Source organism: Haemorhous mexicanus, chromosome 6, assembly GCF_027477595.1.
Source record: "Haemorhous mexicanus isolate bHaeMex1 chromosome 6, bHaeMex1.pri, whole genome shotgun sequence".
Taxonomy (NCBI): Eukaryota; Metazoa; Chordata; class Aves; order Passeriformes; family Fringillidae; genus Haemorhous; species Haemorhous mexicanus.
Genome location: NC_082346.1, coordinates 64,339,803 through 64,359,380, shown reverse-complemented (window position 1 = coordinate 64,359,380; position 19,578 = coordinate 64,339,803). Strand labels below are relative to the sequence as shown.

General features: G+C 51.8%; 1 protein-coding gene across 4 annotated transcripts in view; it reads right to left on the bottom strand.

Moving 5' to 3' along the window:
• The window catches only part of TRIM9 (tripartite motif containing 9), a 77,485-nt gene that overhangs the window by 9,261 nt on the left and 48,646 nt on the right, over positions 1 to 19,578 (bottom strand). The window contains exons 4-8 of one of the 4 annotated variants that reach the window (XM_059850676.1): positions 12,953 to 13,063; positions 11,393 to 11,546; positions 8,108 to 8,265; positions 5,605 to 5,743; positions 868 to 1,056 (exon numbers count right to left, since the gene is read on the bottom strand). In XM_059850676.1, coding sequence (XP_059706659.1) covers positions 868 to 1,056; positions 5,605 to 5,743; positions 8,108 to 8,265; positions 11,393 to 11,546; positions 12,953 to 13,063 — 751 coding nt within the window. The remainder of the gene's footprint in view (positions 1 to 867; positions 1,057 to 5,604; positions 5,744 to 8,107; positions 8,266 to 11,392; positions 11,547 to 12,952; positions 13,064 to 19,578) is intronic. The other 3 variants (XM_059850677.1, XM_059850678.1, XM_059850675.1) reach the window with 3 other exon arrangements.

The following is a 19,578-nucleotide window of genomic DNA, read 5'->3' as shown; positions in this document are numbered from 1 at the left end:
GGGGTGGTGTCCTCTGCTCTGCAGGAAACAGGGCTTTGGGATGGGCACATCTGGGTTTGGAAAAGCCGAGCCCAGTGCTCAAAGCTGAGCAGAAGAGAGCCCACGTCTCCAGGCCCTAAGTTGGGCTGTGAGCTGGAATCACAGAATCCCAGACTGGTTTGGGTTGGAGGGGACACAAATCACCTCATTCCACATCCTGCTGTGGGCAGGGACACCTTCCACTATCCCTGGCTGCTCCAGCCTGGCCTGGGACAGACACTTCCAGGGACGGGAGTCCTCAGTCTCTCTGAGCACCAAGCCAGAGCCTGCATCCAGACTTGCTGCTTTCTTAAGAGGGGTCTAGATTTAATCAACCAAACTCATTTCACAGACCAAATCTCCCAGCAGAGGCTGTGTTTTCTGGTTGTGTTCAGAAAGGAAAGCATGAGGATATTCCCACAGGTTTCACCCAGGGAATGCCTTTTCTGATTAACCCTTGTCACAAGCTCAACACAAACCAGAAATGAGGAATCTTCTAGAGGAAAGTATCCCTGCCCATACCAGAAGGCTGGAAGTGGATGAGCTTTAAGGTCCCTTCTAACCCAAATCATTCAGGGATTTATGATCACCAAAGGGTTCAGCCTTGCCAAGAGCAGCACCCAGGTAAGGAATGACTGTGCTGCTACCCGCCCACACCTGAAACACCCCAGGAGAAGCACACCACTGACCCCCCTGGGCGGCAGGAGCAGGCCACTGACAAACAGAAAGAATTCCCACTGCCCTCTGCGTGTCATGGCAAAAACAAACACAACGGAACAGAACGAACAGAGAGTTTGGAGATGCCCAGAAGCACAGACCAAGAGGCAAGGCCAGAGGTGCTCAGCTCACCGGCTGAATTCAGGGACTGTAAGGAGGAATGCAAGCTCAGCTGGTGGGCCGAAGATCTTAGCTCAAAGTAGGATCTCCCCGAGAAGCTGGGTTGCAGATTAAGGGTGGAGGAGAAAGGACTCATTCTACGAAGCTGCGATCTTTCCAAAGGCACTGGAAAAGGGAGGGTCTGTTCTTCTGACTGCGTGTCTAAACGTAAGATCAAGGCAAACTGCACATCAGACATGGGCTCTCTGCTGGGCGGCCTCGCTCCCCAGCCCCAGCTCAGGGCAGAGCACAGAGCCTGCTCTGGTGGCAGGCCAGGAATGGCTGGTGCTGGGCAGCCCAGAGAGACCCTTCAGGGCAGCCTGACAGCAAGGAAAACATGTTCATCTTCCAAAGTGTCCCCGTGACAAATCAACTGGTTTTCTGTAAAGGGGGGGTTCTGCACCTCTTCACAGTAAGGCACCTAAAAAAATTCACAGGTTACCATGCACACGTCCCATCGTGCTTTAACACATCCCAAACCTTTTTGTGCACAATAATCAGGGGTGGGAAACCCAGCTGGTGACATTTTGCAGGGCTGTGCTGAGCTCTATCACCCTAAGAACCACCAAGCACCCACCTTACTCAAGGGTTGTTCGGGAGGTTGTGTTCTTGGTATCCCTTTGTACCTGTCAAAACACATCTGAGCCTTACAGCAAGAATTTAACCTGTGGGATTCACAGCAAAAATGTCAGAGCAGAGGGAACCTCTTGGGTCACTGGTTTCTGTTCCCTGCTACCACAGTCACCTCCCACAGTTTCTTCCCTAACCTCTTCCAGGATTATGTTAACATGAAAATGTAGAATCCACCATGCACCACTCACACTGCATCCCCCAGCCTTCCCAGCTCTGCTGTGAGTTTGGATTGAGCTGGGAATTGTGTTAAAACAGATAAAAAAGGGAACATTTCTTTGCATGGTGGGTTGGAACTTTTGCAACTTGCTGCTGCTGCTGCTGCTGCCGTGGCCGAGGCTGTGGAAGCAAAGGGTGTCAGTGGGGTCAGAGGAGATAAATTATTGCACAACAGCCAATAAACAGAGCTCAAAGTTTGTTTATTAGTTTAGCTTCTAACCCTACCAAGAGTGAGAGGAACTACTACCATGAGTAGCTGTGCTCATGGCTCTCCCTAATGAGCCCCTCACAGCCCTGTAGCTCCCTGCAGGCTGATCCCCCTGGGGTTGCTCACCCTTTCCAAAAGCTGCTGGTTAAAAAGCCCTGGTTGCTGCTCAGGGTCACTCCATGGATGGTCAGGAATTTAAAGTTGGGCTCCAGATGAGGAGCTGGGCTTGAAAGAAAAGGTTCTGGAGCTTGGCTTGGCTGGGGAAGGGAGGAGGGAGCTCTGTGCCTGGAGAGAAGCCTGGGAGGCACCGCTGATCTCCATTTCTCCATCTCCACCTGGAGTGAGCTGGTCCTTCATCCTGACATCCAGAGCATGGAAAGAGGTCAGCAGGAGTCTGGCCAGAGGCCTGGAAATCTGCTGGATGAGGGAAAACCAGGAGAGCAGGGGCTGCCCAGCTCAGGAAGGAGGAGAAGGAGGCTGGGAGAGACCCCAGGGCAGCCAAGCAGGGCTGCCACCAGCCAAGCTCTGGGACATGTCTGTGCCCTGGGTCACCTTGGAAACTTTCTTCCAGACTCACTTCCCAGCCCACAGCTGAGCTTCATTCAGGTGCTGGAGAAACAGAGGTTAAGGCAGAGCCTTGGAGCCTTGGGCTAAGATGTGACAGAGCAAGGGACACTCCCAGGGATTGTGTGGAACAGCCCCAAATCAGCTCAGGAGGGGACACAGCCCAAGGGAAGGATGTCACCTCCCACCCTTGCTGGCCCTTGGCTGTGCTGGTGACAGGGATCTTCATCCCTGGGAAGCCCCAGAACATGGGAAGGGCTCTGGAGCTCAGACCTTGTCCCAGCCAGGAGCCACCTTGTCCTGCTGGTGGCACCAAGAACCAGCTTTGAAGAGTGACCTGCAATAGTTTCCTTTGGGATGAGCAGAAGGTGCCTCTCCCATGGGCTGGGAAGATGCTCCTGCTGCAGATTCCTGCCTGTGCTGCCTTCCCATGGGATTTTCCACCTGGCTGCTGAGGCTGTTTGCCTGGGCAGGACCACAGAGGCAGCACCTGCAGAGCCCCAGACACATCCCCTTCTTTTCATCCTTGTTCTCTTCAGATGCTGAACCCTGCAAGACCTTTTGCTCCCCGCTACCCTCTGCTCCCAGAAAGCAGGAGAAAGGCTTCAGTTCCCTTCCACAGGCTGCAGATGAAGATCTCATGGGCCAGAGCTACAAACCAGCTCTTCAATACCAGAATTGCTCACAGCCACTTACAGCAGGACAGCCACGTTCAGAGAGATTCTCTCTTCACATCCAGCCTGTCCCTTCTTTTGTCCTCTCTTCCCACACAACCACTTTGCAGGAAGCTGCAGAGCTTGGCTGAAGGGAAAAGCTAAGCCTACTTCAGACAAAATAGCTCTTCAGAAGGCCTGATGGTGCTGTAAAAGCCAGGAATAAAAGCCTAAGCAAGGGCTGTGATGTGCTCCATTCACAGAGTCACTGGGATATCCGGAAGCTGCACACACAGATGTGATTTATTTCTCTTTCTATCCAAAAGAGCTCAGGCAGCCTCTAAGAGCACAAAATGCTCCAGGCCCATTTGACTTTTTCTCCCTGCCTTTTTGCTTTTTTTTTTTTTTTTTTTTTTGGTGCTGGAATAACAAATGCAAGAGCTCATTCAAGTGAAAAGGCTGAATGGATGCTGCCAAGGAGAGTGGAACTTCTCCTCGGTGGCACGGCCCAAGCACAGCCCTGCTGGGACAACAAGCAACTATTTTTTCCCAGATTCCTTTGTATTTTGGAGCTTGGCTCAAGATGAGAACACCTCTAAGAGGAAATCAAAGCTGGGAAGATCATAGAGGGGACCCTGTGAACTCTTGGCTGGGACAACTTAAAGCCCAACTGGTTTTGATGAGGAAATTGTGCCTCAAATGTGTCATGTGAGGCACAAAGGAGATGACAAGTCAAAGCTCTGCTGTCTCCTGCTAAGGCTGGAGTGGGAGCTGTTGACCTTCAGGATTTGGGAGCAATCCTGGCCAACCTGGCATGGGGCTGGATGCAGCTTGTCCCCTCCCTGCATCTCCAGAGGAACTTCTGCAGCTTCTTTGCTGCTGGTGCTCAGTTTGCAAACAGGCACTGAGGTGTCTCTGACAGATGTGCCAAGGCCTCTGTGCTGTGCTGTGACCTCCCTGCCTCTCCTGTGAGAAGTTTGTCACAGTTTTGCTGTCTGCTCTAGCTCTGAAGGAATCCCATTCCTTGCTGACCTGCCCTTTCTGAACTGGAACGGTGATCTGCAGGCAGCAAGAGAAACTAGCCTAATTTCTCTAAGAGAAACAAGCTTGCTCTGCTTTTGTCTTGTTTCTTCAGCAAAAATCCCATTTTTCACCTTGCTGAAAGCCCCCAGGGTTGCTCTGTGGCTCTCCCCTTCCTTCTACCCCACCAGCAGCCCCCTGAGCTGTGTGTGTTCCCTTCTGATCCCAGCTGCCAGCCAGCTGGATGCTGCTGTGAAAAAACCCTCACACAGCTTGGAAAAAGAGAGATTTTCATCTGTGAGCAAGGAAAAGGGATTCCAGCAAGCGTGGAGAGCTCCCAAAGAAGGGTTTTGTGCCTGGCTGTGGGGCAGCAGACGTGCTGGTGGGGGCTGATCCCTTCCTCCACAGCTGCAGCTCCCCACTCCCACCTCGGAGCCAGCCTTGCCACTCTCCACCTGCACGTCAGGAATAAACCCATTTTCCACAATGGATTAAGTGCCTGGTGTGACAAATGTGCTTAAAGCCAGGCAGGGAGATCCCCCTGCAGCCTGCAAGGGAGTGTTTAATATTCTGAGTGGGTGTGGGGGTGATGCAGACGATGCTGCAGGGCATCCCTGGCTCTGGAAGGACACCCACACTGCTCCACGGCCCCTCTGCTCCCTGCCCTGCCCTGCCAGGCCTGAATCCTGTGCTGATGGCATTGTGCAGTCAAGCACAGCCCTCAGGAGCAATGCTGGCAGTGTTTTGCTTTAAATGGGCCCAATGGAAACATCTGAGCTTCCCTTTGGTGTCACATCACCCCAGATTTAAACACCTCTCTTCACAGAGAGCAGCAGGCACAGCCTCCCAAGGACCTGTCCTGGGAAACCTCAGAGAGGGAGAGAACACAATTCTTATCTCTAGTCACTGCTCCTGTTGGTTTTGCACACGTGGAATGTGTCAGGAAGATTGTTTACCTGAAGGGATTTGGTAGCTGGATTCTGGTGATGGTTGTTTATGTTAATTAACCAATCACTCAAAGCTGTGCTCTGGCTGGCTCAGACAGTCACAGGTTTTTCTTTAGCACAGTAGAATATAAAACTTCACTATAGTATCTGTCTAGTGTGTGTTTTAGTGTAGTATTTATCTGATAGAGAATAGCTCAATACAGCAATTGTTCAGCATTCTGAATCACCGAGTCAGATCCCAATCATTCCCAGACCTTGGGGTCACCCTGCACTCCATACTCTCCCTGTGCCCCCCCAGAGAACATCCTCTGCACAGGAAAAGGCTGAGAGGGAACTCCTGGCTCTGCTGGAGGCTCCTGACCCAGCTTTCCCCCAGGTCAGTGCTGCTGCTGCTGCTGCAGGGGTGGCTCAGGGAGGGCTGGAGGAGCTGGGCTGGGCTGTCCTGAGCCGTGTCCGTGCCGTTCCTTACCCTCGGAAGTCTGCAGCACCAGGGTCTTGCTGTAGGGGCTGACTCCTGACTTGTTGAAGGCCTTGACACGAGCGCTGTAGGTGCTGTTGAAGTGCAGCCCATCCACTGTGCACATGGTCTCCTTGCCCACGTACACCTCCTGCAAGGCAAGGCTCCTGTCAGTGCCAGCCTGGGACACAGCCTGGCACGCCTCGGGGGGCACAGGATCCCCCACCCCGGCCATCCCTGGGGGCTGGGGAGGGCTAAGGCTGAGCAAAGTGGGGCTTGTTCCTTGGGCTGCAGCACCAGCAGGAGGTGAGGGGGGTTCTGCCCCTCTGCTCTGCTCAGCTGGGATCCCACGGGGAGTTCTGTCCCCAGACCTCGGGTCCAACATCAGGAGGGTGTGGAGCTGCTGGAGAGAGTCCAGAGGAGGCCCTGGACTCTCTCCAGTCACCCCAGTATGGTTACAGATACTCCCAGTCTATCCCAGTTGCCCCCAGCATGTCTGTAGTCATGTAGTGGAGTGGCTCCCACAAAAAATCCCAGTCAGTCACCTCCAGGGACATCCCAGGGCACAGCAGGGAGGGATCTGCCTCTGCAGGAGGTTTGGGATTAAATTAGGGGCACTGGAGGGGGCTGAAGAGAACTGGATCAGAAGGACATGGAGCTGCTGGAGAGAGTCCAGAGGAACCAAAGAGCTGCTCCAAGGGCTGGAGCCAGGCTGGGAGAGCTGGGAATGTCCCCCTGGAGAGGAGGAAGCTCCAGGGAGAGCTCAGAGCCCCCTCCAGGGCCTGGAGGGGCTCCAGGAGAGCTGGAGAGGGGCTGGGGACAAGGGATGGAGGGACAGGACCCAGGGAATGGCTCCCAGTGCCAGAGGGCAGGGATGGATGGGAGATTGGGGATGAATAATATCAGCAGCAAGCACTGGCCTTGCTCTCCCCACACCCAGCCTGCTGCTCCCTTCCCTCCAGGTCCCAGCCCTGTCACCTCTCCTTTGCCTCAACTCTGCTCTGGCTCCTGCCTGCCTGAGCTCTCTGTGGGTAAATTCAGAGTGCAAGGGGCTGCTCCTGTGCCTGCTCTCCGTGGATGTGAACACACCAGGATAATTATTGGCGTGTTGGATCAGAGAAAAATCATATTTTAATTGTGTAATTACAGCAATTTAAAAGCCCTCAGGCCTTAAACACCTCTGCTTGCTGGCAGCTGGCAAACCATGAGGCTTTCATGGCAATTAGCATACCTTGCATGAAATATATTCAGCAACCTAAAAATAGGGACTTTTATGGAATGGTTTGGATTGGAAGGGACCTTAAAAACCATCTTGTTCCACCTCTGGCCATGGGCAGGGACACCTTCCACTGTCCCAGGCTGCTCCAAGCCCTGTCCATCCTGGTCTTGGGCACTGCCAGGGATCCAGGGGCAGCCACAGCTGCTCTGGGTAACAAGAGCTTAAACTTGTTCTTTGAGTTTCCAAGTCAACTTGGCCACTGGAAAGGCATTTGCACCCCCTCAAATCACCCTGTACCCCAAAACCCCACAGCTTGTCTGCACCTGGGCCTCTGCTTCCCTGGGCAACCCAGCAGGGAAGAGGGGACTTGCACAAAGAAAAGAAAAAAACAAAAAAAAAAAAAAGAGGACAAATCCCGTGGCAGGGAATCCCTGGAGGCAGAACATCCCCCCAAATCCTGTGCCAGGGAATCCCTGGGGGCAGAACATCCCCCCAAATCCTGTGCCAGGGAATCCCTGGGGGCAGAACATCCCCCCAAATCCCGTGGCAGGGAATCCCTGGGGGCAGAACATCCCCCCAAATCCTGTGCCAGGGAATCCCTGGAGGCAGAACATCCCCCCAAATCCTGTGCCAGGGAATCCCTGGGGGCAGAACATCCCCCCAAATCCCGTGGCAGGGAATCCCTGGAGGCAGAACATCCCCCCAAATCCTGTGCCAGGGCATCCCTGGGGGCAGAACATCCCCCCAAATCCTGTGCCAGGGCATCCCTGGAGGCAGAACATCCTCCCAAATCCTGTGCCAGGGAATCCCTGGGGGCAGAACATCCCCCCAAATCCCGTGCCAGGGAATCACTGGGGGCAGAACATCCCCCCAAATCCTGTGCCAGGGAATCCCTGGGGGCAGAACATCCCCCCAAATCCCGTGCCAGGGAATCCCTGGGGGCAGAACATCCCCCCAAATCCTGTGCCAGGGAATCCCTGGGGGCAGAACATCCCCCCAAATCCTGTGCCTGGGAATCCCTGGGGGCAGAACATCCCCCCAAATCCCGTGCCAGGGAATCCCTGGAGGCAGAACATCCCCCCAAATCCCGTGCCAGGGAATCCCTGGAGGCAGAACATCCCCCCAAATCCCGTGCCAGGGAATCCCTGGGGGCAGAACATCCCCCCAAATCCTGTGCCAGGGAATCCCTGGAGGCAGAACATCCCCCCAAATCCCATGCCAGGGAATCCCTGGGGGCAGAACATCCCCCCAAATCCCGTGCCAGGGAATCCCTGGGGGCAGAACATCCCCTCCTACCCTGAACTGGCCCCCGTTGCCATCGTCCAGCTCCAGGATGTATCCTTCCACCTGCACCGTGGACAGGGGGGGCTGCTTCCAGGACAGGGTGGCGCTGTTGTTGTGGGTGCAGCACTCCTCCAGCTGCAGGATCGGCGGGGCCGGCACTGGGGAGGAGACTAATCACCAATTAGTGCAATTAGTGCAACCCTGGGCCATGCAGGGTGCAGCCAAAGCCTGGCTGGGACGGCAGCTCCAGGGGCAGGGGAGGAAGCAGAAAGGGTTTTTCTCCCACCAAGCTCCACTGAATTCTTCCCCCTGGCAGCCTGGTGAAGCTTTTCTGCTTTATTCCCATTTGCTAATTAATTTGGGGGAATTATGGCAGCACAATGTGTCTGTTTTGAGCTGCCTGGACCTTTCATGCAGCCAGTCCCAAACCTGGGACAATTCTCCCACAGGTTCTGGAATTATCTACAGCCCTGCTTTTCCCTTCAATAAATCCACTGCAACAAAACTGGGGGGCTGAGCACCCCCTTTGACTGCCATCAGCTGCACAGGGGACAGAAAGGACTGCCAGGGATTTTCCTGCTGTGCTTGGGCACCTCCACATGTGTCCCACAGCCCACTCCTGCTCTGAAAAGCACAGGAAGAGTGACAGGGACACATCTCTCAAAGAGCTGCTCGTCCACCATCCTCATCCTCACTGCCCAAAGTGACAAGAGCCACTGGAAACAGACGTGGAGGAGACAGACAAGATGGGGAGGAGCCATGGATGCCTGGGAGAAAGCTGGATTTGCCCAGCATTCGCCCTCTGTGACTCCTCCACCTCCTGGGCAGGGGGTGTGGGATGCCTTGGGATTGCTCACTGCTCTTTACTGAGGCCTCGGGTGTTGCCCTCCCTCCCCTGGTGCTGTGACAGAGATTTGGGATGCAAACCCAACCTCCTGCAAGTCTACAAAACCAACAACTGATTTCCACAGCCAGGGTGAGCTGGGAGGAGGAGGAGGAGGAGGGATTTGATAAGAGGAGGGTGGGCAGCTGAACCAGCAGCAGATTTGCTCTTATTAATTAAAAATTCCCTCTGGGCTAAATTGCAGGAAGGGAGGGCAGGAACACAGGAATGTGAAACAGCAATCCAGCCCTCCCTGGGTTTGCTATCCAAAAATATTCCTGACATTTCAGTTTAACAGCCTGGCTAAGGAAGAGCGAGCACGGGCAGCTCCTGACTGCCACCAGCACCATCAGCTGAGGATGTGACAGAGAAGAGTGTGGCCAACATCCTGCCTGTCCCTGGCCACTGAGACACCCTGGTGTGTGCAGACAGCTCTTGGGCCAGGAATTCCAGCTGTGGTGGGGATGAAGAGCAGTGCCAGGCCTGAAGCTGGTGGTTGTTCCTCCAGGCAGCTGGAGGTACAGGCCAGGTTCAGTGTCCTCCTGAGCCTCCCTGTGTCACAGCCCCTCTGCAGCTTTGTCAGCTTCCCTGGGCTTGCCAAACCCCAAATTCCTCATGGGCTGCAGCAGCCCTTGGTGGGACAGGAGAAGGAGCACAGAGGGAATGGGGAACAGCAAGGAAATAGAGAAAAATGAATAGAATAGAATAGAATAGAATAGAATAGAATAGAATAGAATAGAATAGAATAGAATAGAATAGAATAGAATAGAAAGCTAAAATGATGATCTAAACCAACAGGGAGGTGAGGGAGGGAGGGCACAGCCCAGGCTAGGTGACCTGGCTGCCTTTGGAGGGACATCTGCTCTGTGACAGATGCTGCTGAGCACTGAAGGAGCATGGGGATGTGAGCAGAGGTTTGGGAAAAGCCTTGTGCTGCTCTCAAAAGAGAGGTCCCATCCTGCAGAGTACTTTTCAATGCACTAACAACTTTGTCAGAGCACTTTTTAATGCAGTAATAAATTTTTAATGCAGTAGGAGTGCTTTTCCAAGCAAAGGCAAACCCCTGGCACCCTGCTCTGGCACACAGATGCCAGGGATCCAAGACAGGCAGGCAGATGGTTGGCCCAGGGATGCAAAACCCACAGGAATGGGCATAACTCTGGGTCTGGGGTGCCCAGTCCTGCTGGGAGCTTGCTGGATCAGGCCCTTTTCTGACCCAGGGTAACTGAGAGGTGTTTTAAAACTTTTATTCCATTTTCAGTCTCATGAGGAGGGTGAGACAATAGAGATGTTATAATTCACACCACCACAATCAGAAGACCACTATTTCCTAATTACAATACACTGTAAGTGTTTCTTGGCCTATCAGCTTTAGCCACACCATGCTGTAAATGCCTTAAAGCCAATCATCTAAAATTACCCCTCATAAGTCCTACTACAATACACCTTTCATAGTTCTATTTCTCCAGAGTATTTAGTTTTATTTGCAAAGCCATCATTTGAAACTTGTTTTAAGTTCTATTTTTCTCTTAACAATCCTTGTATTATTCTATAAGTCAGCATTTCTCATCTCAAAGTTTCCATACAGATGCACTCTGTGTCAACCTTCTGTTAAGCTCTGAGAATTCTCTCCAAATTCATTTCTCACAGGAGGTGAGAAACTCTGCTTTTCTGCCTTTCCCCTGGGATGAGCTGCCTGGCAGCTCCCAGCAGGAGCAGAGCTGAGCTTTGGGAAGTGTCCTGGATTGCCAAGCAAATTGTTTTCTATTTGCCATCTGTGTGGCAGCTGTCTTCTGTCCATTGGGCAGTTTCCCTTCTCTCTCCCACACCCACTCCTCCCTCTGGGCAGACCTCTGCTGATAAGAGGCCATGGAATGTCCCTGCATGGCTGATAAGAACTGCAGCATCCCATTGGGAGATGGGAGCCCAGGGGGAGGAGCCAAGCATTCCTACCCGGATAGAATCTGGAGATCCTGGAACACCAGCACAGCTTCTCCTCTGGATTTCCCAGAGGAACAGCAGCTGCCTCTGCCCCTGGACCTTCAGAGGCAGACTGCACCCTTCTCCAGGATCCCTGCTCCAGCAGAACCAGCCCTGGCACTGCAGGAGGGCTGAGCCACAATTCCAGTGGGACTGCTGCCAGCCCCCTGACCCACAGGGTGTCAGGCTGTGCTCTGGCTCTGGCAGGGTTGGTTTGGTTCACTGCACTGTTCATTTTATCCTTTTATTTTCTTCCCTAATACAGAACTGTCATTCCTGCTCCCATATTTTTACCTGAGAGCCCCTTAATTTAAAATTTATAGCAATTGGGAGGGAGGGGGTTTGCATTTTCCATTTCAGGGGAGGCTCCTGCCCTCCTTAGCAGACACCTGGCTTTCCAAACCCAGACAGGAAGGCACTGGAAAGATCCTTACCTTTCATCTGCACGAAGTCCAGCTGGTGGATGGACTGCAGCAGAGGGGCATTGTCCAGGTTCAGGTCGAAGTCCGTGGTCATGCGGGGGGTGAGCGTCCCCTTCCCCCACTGATCCTCGGTCATGTGCACCCTCCTGATGAGAGCATCTGAGATCTGCAGGGCAGGAGCAGCCTCAGCCCCTGTGGGAGTGTCCCATGCCTTGTCCCCACCCTGTTTTCCCCGTCCCTCTGCCTCCCAGGCTGCAGGCTGGGATGTCACACGTGGTTTCCAGCATCACTCTTCCCTGCAGGCTGGGCTGGAGGAGGGAACCCTGGAGTGCTGGGTGCTATTTAATGGCAGGGTTTAGGGACAAAGTGTTGGAAAAACCCAGTTTTACAGAAATGGGGCGACTGGGAGGTGTTTTACAAAATTTTATTCCCTTATCAGTCTCATAGAAGGGTGAGACACAAGAGAAGTAAAACTCAATGCCATTCTATCAGAAGCCAACCTGTTGCCTTATAAATGTTTTTCAGCCTATTAGCTTTTGTCACACAATGCTGCTCATACTTCACCCCCATCACCTAATTATTTTCCCCCACAATGCATCTTTCACAGTTTTAACTCTCTAAAATATCTGGGTTTTTTTGCAAAGGCCATAGTTTGAAACTCGTTTCTAGTTCAGTCTCTCTCTCAGCAACGTCATCTCTACTCCATGGCCTTCCTGAGCCAGCACACCTTACCTCAGAGTTTGCACACAAGTGTACAAGGCTGTGTGAGCTTTCTGTCAGGTTTTGAGAGTCCTGTACAAATCCCTTTCTCACACCAGAGGGAGCCCAGGAATGCCTGGTCTGTTGGTGTCTCAGTGGAGAGCCACGAGCACGGTGTGATCCCTGCTCCAGAGATGCACCATCCACCCCCTGCTCCATTCCTCTTGAGAGGAATGGCAGATTTGTCTTTCCAACCAAGTTGAGGGTCTGCTGGTAGATAAAACCAGCACTGGGAGATAAACAATGGGAAGGATTCCACTGATTGATGGATGGAAAAAGATATTTGCTTTTAGAAATAAACTTTAGGTTTGCTGATAAATGAAATTAGACATTGAAAGATGAAAGAGACAATGGGGAAGTAAAAACCCTAAATTCCATAAGAATTAAAAATTAAAAGGGAGGGTTATACATTAGAGGGAAATCTCTGGTATCAGGTGTTTTGGGAAGTGTGTACCTCTCAAGGACCTCAGCCAATGGGGAAAGAGAGAAGGGAAATGTGGCTGGAAATTGGGATAAAAAGGGAGGCTGCGTCCTCCAAAAATCTGAGAGATCTCAGGAGAATGCCCCATGGCCTCTCCCTTTATTCAAATAAAGCCAAAGGACTCCTCTGTCTCCTTTTTGGACATAAACCTCTGGTGTTTGTGGATTAATTTTCCTGACACTCTCCTCCAGAAACGTCCCTGCCCCTGCTCCTGCTCCTGCTCCTGCCCTGCTGTGAACATGGAGGTGACCAGAGGCAGATCCTAGATTTTATTTGGCCATTTCCCCTGGAGCAGCCCCAGCCCTGCTGCACCCCCCAGGCCCCAGACTGACCTGCAGGAAGCCACTGGGATCATTCTCCTTGATGACCTCCAGGCAGTATTCCATCAGCCCCGTGGTCTGGCGCAGCTTCACCGTGCAGTGCGAGATCTGGTCCCGCACCACCTGCAGGGGACAAGGACACCAGGGTCACCAGGACTGGCCCAGACTCACACACCGAGCTCCAGACCTTTCAGAACCTGGGGAACAACAGTGTAGAATCACAGAAAGTTTTTAAGGTCCCTTCCAGCCCAAAGGAATCTTGTTCCACCCCCTGCCGTGGCAGGGACACCTGGCACCATCCCAGGTTGCTCCAAGCCCTGTCCAGCCTGGCCTTGGACACTCCCAGGGATCCAGGGGAATCCAGAATCACTCAGGGCAAACTGTTCTAACAAGCTTTGTTCAGCCCAAAATCATAATTAACACACACAATTATTCAAAGCAGGAGGGCAGCTCCATGCCCTGCCTTTAATTAAGCCACCTTCAAATGGCAGCTCGTGAGCTCCATGCCAAGCCAATGCCAATTCCCATGGATCCAGAGCTGCCCTATCCACCCCTGGCATGCAGCCAGCTTATGGGGCTGGCCCTGGGGCAGCTGCACTCATGAGGATGAGGAGTGACCCTGGCAGTGCTCTTGGCCAGAGGGATGGACACACCACCTCCCCCAGCCCCATCCCTGAGGATGTGCTTGAGATGCTCAGCAGCTGCAGGGACCATTCTGCAGAATTCCCTCCTTTTCTCCACAGGCTGGGGATGAGCTCTGAGGGAGGGAAGCTCCAGGGAGAGGAGATAAATAAATAAATCCAAGCTCAGCCTGGGGCTGCCCAAGCTCCACATTAAGGCACCTCTTGCACTCTCAGCTCCTTCCCCACGGGATCCCATTCCAGCATCCCAGCAGAGCAGCACAAGGGTGAGGTCTGCTGGTGCCTGAGGGCTCTGCTGACCTTCCCTGAAGCACAGCAAGGAGGAGAGAGTCCAGGCTGGATGCCACCAGGATTTATTTGGATGCCATAAGGATTATTTTTATTTATTTTAAGCTGGCTGCTCCTTCACACTGAACCCTGCAGGTCCAGGATTTCACTGGCAGAGCAGCTCGGGAAGAGAGATTTTATTCTTGGACAAATGTGCTCAAACGCTCACAGAAGATTTTTTATTTTCTGCTCCTGGAAGAGCTTTAAAAAGCTGTGTACAGCCCTCCACTGGCACTGAACAAAGCTGTGCAGCTCTGGGGAATGTTACAGCGAGGATGAGCTGTGAGGATGAGCTTGGCAGCTGCAGCCAGATGGGAAAAGCTGCAATGAACAGGGATGAATGTTGTAATTGTGGGGTTCCCAGATGAAGGAAGGAATGATGAATCTGACTCCATGTTCTTAGAAGGCTAATTTATTGTTTTATGATACTATATTATATTAAAGAATACTAAACTATACTAAAGAATAGGGAAAGGGTACTTACAGAAGGCTCAAAAGATAATAATGAAAACTCGTGACTCTCTCTAGATCCTCGACACAGCTGGGCCCTGATTGGTCATTAAGTCAAAACAATTCACATAAAACCAATAAAACAATGACCTGTGGGTAAAAAATCTCCAAACACATTCCAAAACAACAAAACACAGGAGAAGCAAATGAGATGAGAATTGGTTTCCTTTTTCTCTGAGGCTTCTCAGCTTCCCAGGGGAAAAATCCTGGGGAAAAGGATTTTTCCAAAAAATATGAGTGCCACAGATGAACACTGCTGGGAGCTCAGTGCCTGCTGCTCCAGGGGCTCAGCAGTGCTGGGATCCCACTCTGGGCTGGAGAGCTCCTGCTGCCAGCACTCCTGTCTGAGGGATGGGCAGGGGAAAGGAAGCACAGTGAAGGAACCTGGGCTTGCAGGGGGGGTGAGTCCTGCAGGGCCATCAGTGCCATCACGTGTTGGTTAATTAAAATTTAATCACCTCTACTTAATCACCTAGCAGGAAGAAAAGAATTACCAGCCTTGCAGCTTAGAAGCACAGATTCCTTCAGGGTGGAAAAGCCCTCAGAGACCACCCAGGCCAACTGTCCCCCCAGCACTGACCTGCTGGAACCCTGGGAATTGCAGAGAATTCCAGACTTTCTGTGCTGAGGCTCTGACCCCCAAGAGAACACTGCACTGACCTGAGGCTGTGGAGAAGCTTCCAGAATGGAATGATTGAAGTGAGATTATGGGTGTGGAGTTTGAATAGAAGTGTGTGATATCACAGGGTGGGAAACTCAGAGCTTAAAGTTTCAAAATGTAGTAATATATATAAATAAATAAATAAATAAATAAATAAATATATATACACATACATATATATATAATGTAGTAATATATCTATAATGTAGTAATGTATCTATAATATATATGTAGTTTTATATATCTATAATATATATGTAGTTTTATATATCTATAATGTAGTAATATATCTATAATGTAGTAATATATATAAGATATATGTAGTTTTTAATATATTTATATTTATATTTATATTTATATTTATATTTATATTTATATTTATATTTATAAAACAAGATAGAAGTTTTAAAGCAGAAGCTAATCCTTCTTCCTCATAGGTTTAGGTAATATTGTGTAACTGGATAAAAAAGTCCAAATTGTGGGACTCGAGTAGTTAGTTATTCAGTTAAAAGTAAAAACAAATTAAGTATAGTTTCTTAATTAAACAGTTTATCTTTAAAAGGCCTTGTAGAGAGAAATAAAACTCCACTTTTAATTTGTTAAAGTACAGTACTGCAGAACTCAGGGTTTGTGAGACTCTAACATAGATAAGAACTAATAAACATCTGAGTCCAAACAAGAAATTCCATCTCACACTTTTAATCCCAACCTTAACCAAAAAAAAAAGGAATAAAGAATCCACACTGACCCATGTCCCCAGGTCCACATGGACTTTAAATCCCTCCAGGCATGGAGATCCTGAGCAGCCATGGCTGGACAAACCTTTCCATGAAGAAATTTTCCCTAATTCCCAATCCAAACCTTCCCCTGGTGCCCATTGAGGCTGTTCCCTCTCACCCTGTTCCCTGGGAGGTTGGGGACAGCACCACTGCTTGTGTGAAATGCCATCAAATGCCACTCTCCAGAACAGCTCTGGATTTTTAGGAGCAGCCATTCCTTGCTGCTCTCAGCCATCCCAGCCTGGTGCCTGCAGGCTGTGGCAGAGGGAGGGGGTGCAGGGTGCACCAGGCAGCAGAGGGAGCTCCCATATTGCTCCTCTGGAGCTGGACATTGTCCAGAGCCTTGTGGGGATGCTGGATGGCTCTGGGCTGGAGCTGGACCTGCACAGGCTGGTTGTGGCCTCAAACACTGCTGTTAGAGTGGGGACTTCATTCAGGGCCAGTTTGTGACTCCTGAGTGCCCTGGAACAGCTCTGCCGGGGTGAATCACACAATTCCAGGATGGTTTGGGTTGGAAGGGATCTTTAAAAGCCACCCAGTGTCACACCTGCCATGGCAGGGACACCTCCCACTGTCCCAGGCTGCTCCAAGCCCTGTCCAGCCCTTGGGCACTGCCAGGGATCCAGGGGCAGCCACAGCTGCTCTGGGAATTCTATTCCAGGACCTCCCCACCCTCCCAGGGAACAATTCCCAGTTCCCAATCTCCCATCCATCCCTGCCCTCTGGCACTGGGAGCCATTCCCTGGCTCCTGTCCCTCCATCCCTCGTCCCCAGTCCCTCTCCAGCTCTCCTGGAGCCCCTCAGGTCCTGTAAGGGTAAAGCAGAGCCACCAGCTGGTCCTGGAGACCCCACTCCCACACTGACCTCCCTGAAAGAGGACAATCCCCTGGATTTCCCCTCTCAGTCCTCCAGGGCAGGATCCAGAAGGTGCAAAGCAGCTTTTTGGCTTTGTGTGACCCCCCCTGCTCAGAGAGAGGGCTCAGGACTCGTCTGCTCGTTTTGCCTGTGTGGATTTTGGGTCTCCCAGGTGCAGAGCATGAGATGAAACCAACCTGTGGGGTGCAGCCCTGCTGTTAGAGCTCATCCTGGCTGCACCAGCCATGGCAGAGGCAGGTTTTGCATTCCCTGCCTGCTGGGAAGGGGATCCCACGTGGAATGCCTGGAAAATCCACTGGGACCCCTCTGTGGGGCAGTGCACGTGCCACTGGGAAGGCAGCAAAGATGGGATTGCTACAACAATCTTCTTATCTTCTTTGCAGCTTAAATCTCTGTCTGCTTTGCCCAGGATAATGAATTTGTGAAGCTCTCCCTGCTGGAGCTGGTGCTTCCCAAGGATTTCCAGCAGAATTGCCATCTGCTGCCTCCAGCCAGGCTCCAGCTCCAGGAAACAGCATTTGCTGGGTGAAGACGTAATAAAAGCTTTTTTCTTTTTCTATTGAGGTGCTCAAAGACCAGAAAAAAAGAGGCTCCAGCAGCAGAGACACCCCAGACTCCCAGGGCAGCCTTTCCCAGGTGAACCCAAAGCTGCAGCCCTGTCCCAGCCCTTCTCCAATTCTGATCCCCTCAAGGATCCAGCATCACCCATCTGGAGAACCAGGGCATAAAACAGCATTTTAATTTCACCATCTCTACAGCAAAAAAAAGCCCAAAGTAGAAATCCAAGTTGCCTTCACCAGCACCAAACTGCTTTTAAGGCAAAAAAAAAAAAGGATCTTTGGTTGGGATCTAGTGGGGCTTTAAAGGAGAAATGGGAAGCACACAGGGCAGAAAGATTCCATCAGTCACTCTGATCAGTAAAATTAAAGGTCTGAGAAATGAGATGTAAACATCTCTCACACATTTGGAGGCCTGGTCTAAAGCCAGTGGGGTCACCAAAGCTAAAACATTTTCCATGTGGCATTAAGCCACTTGAATCCTGGGATTCTTAACCCACAGAATCCTGGGATTCTCCTCATGCAGGAGGGATTTCTACTCCCTGGGACCCCAGAAATGTGGAGTTTGCTGATGGAGAGAGCTGGAAGGGAAATCTGGGGGTTCCTCAAGCCTTGGACTCGTGCAAGAGCCTGTGCTGGGCTGAGGGGCAGCCTTGGGGGCCAGGAGGGACTCCCAGGAAAACCTGGCACATCCACATGGGTGGGAACACATCCCACTGCTGGATCACCTGGAAAACCCTTTCCATGAAGAAATTTTCCCTCATATCCAATTTAAATCTCCCCTGAAGCACTTTGAGGCTGTTTCCCTTTGTTAGCTCAGAGAAGAGACTGACCCAGCCTGGCTCAGATTTTGAGGGGATTTGGGAAGCTCTCCACATTTTTTTTTGTGGTCATTTTTTATCAAATACCATTTTTTCCCCCTTTAAGTGCTAAACAAGGCAACAGCCAGAACCTGGCTGTTAATTCCAGCCTATAAAAAGGAGATTTTGTGCACTCACAGCAATTCACCACCACCTTAAAATAGGACAGGTCCTTCAAGAGCTTTTCTTCCCTGAGATGGCATTAACTATAATTTACATTTTAATTTTAATTTTAATTTTAATACAGCTCCTAGAAGGCAAGAACATCACTTAAGTGTCCTCCTCCTTTTTTAAGTGCTTGGGTGGGGAACAGATTTCAAGGCACCCATCCTTCCCAGTGCCTGGGATGAGCCCTGCAGGGAATGTCACATGGAGGACACAGATGGAATGTCACATGGACCCTCCTCACCCTGGGCCACCTACACACCCAGATGGAAAAATCCCAGCTGGAAAAATCCCCAGGACAGACCCTGGCAAGGTTCTGGGTGTGCAGAATCCCACAGCCAGAGCTTTTTCCAGGTGGGTGTTTCCATGGAGACCTGGGAGAGGAGCTGGGGAAGCAGAGCTGCTGTGTTGGCAGCACCAGGAACCTGATCCAGCAGGGAGCACTGAGTTCCACTGGGAAATCCTGACTGCCACCCTGGAGAAGGAGCAGCATTCCACCCTGGAGGTCCAGTGCCATGGACAGAAAGCCTTGGGAATGCTCTCCTGGGAATGTGGTAAATGCTGTCAGCCTGGACAGCAGCCTGGAGAAATCATGGAGCAAAGGCACCCCATGGCCTGAAGGCTGGAAAAAGACTGGAATGGTCCACAAGGCTGCTGAGAGCTTCAGGAGGAGCACCCAGAGCTCAGCCTGTGTGTGTGGTGGGCTGAGGAGAGATTTCTTCCAGGGACAGCACTCCAGGGAAGTGTCCCCTGCACAAACCTGCCCGTGCTGGAGGACATCCCCCCTGGGAAGAGCCCACTGCTCCTTGGAAAACCAGCCCAGCAATGGAAGGACACACAAGGAGGTCTGTCCTGCAGGAGGAGCTGCCCTGGCCCCAGTGCTCCTCCAGATGTTGGCTTTTAAAGCCCAGGCTCTCAGTTTTGAGTCCAGCCATAGCTGGAGGCTGCAGAAGGGCAGGGAGATGTCCCTTCCCAGCTGTGTCCTCAGAAGCCTCTCCCTGCTCTGCAGCAATTAGTGCTGGCCCAGAGTCAGGCCTGGATCTGTGCCTGCCTCCATGGAATGTGGGCCAGGGCAAAGCAGGGCAGCCCCAAAGCCAAACCCCCCAAATCCAGGCTGGATTCCTCCATGGAATGTGTGCCAGGGCAAAGCAGGGCAGCCCCAAAGCCAACCCCACCCCAAATCCAGGCTGGATTCCTCCATGGAATGTGTGCCAGGGCAAAGCAGGGCAGCCCCAAAGCCAACCCCACCCCAAATCCAGGCT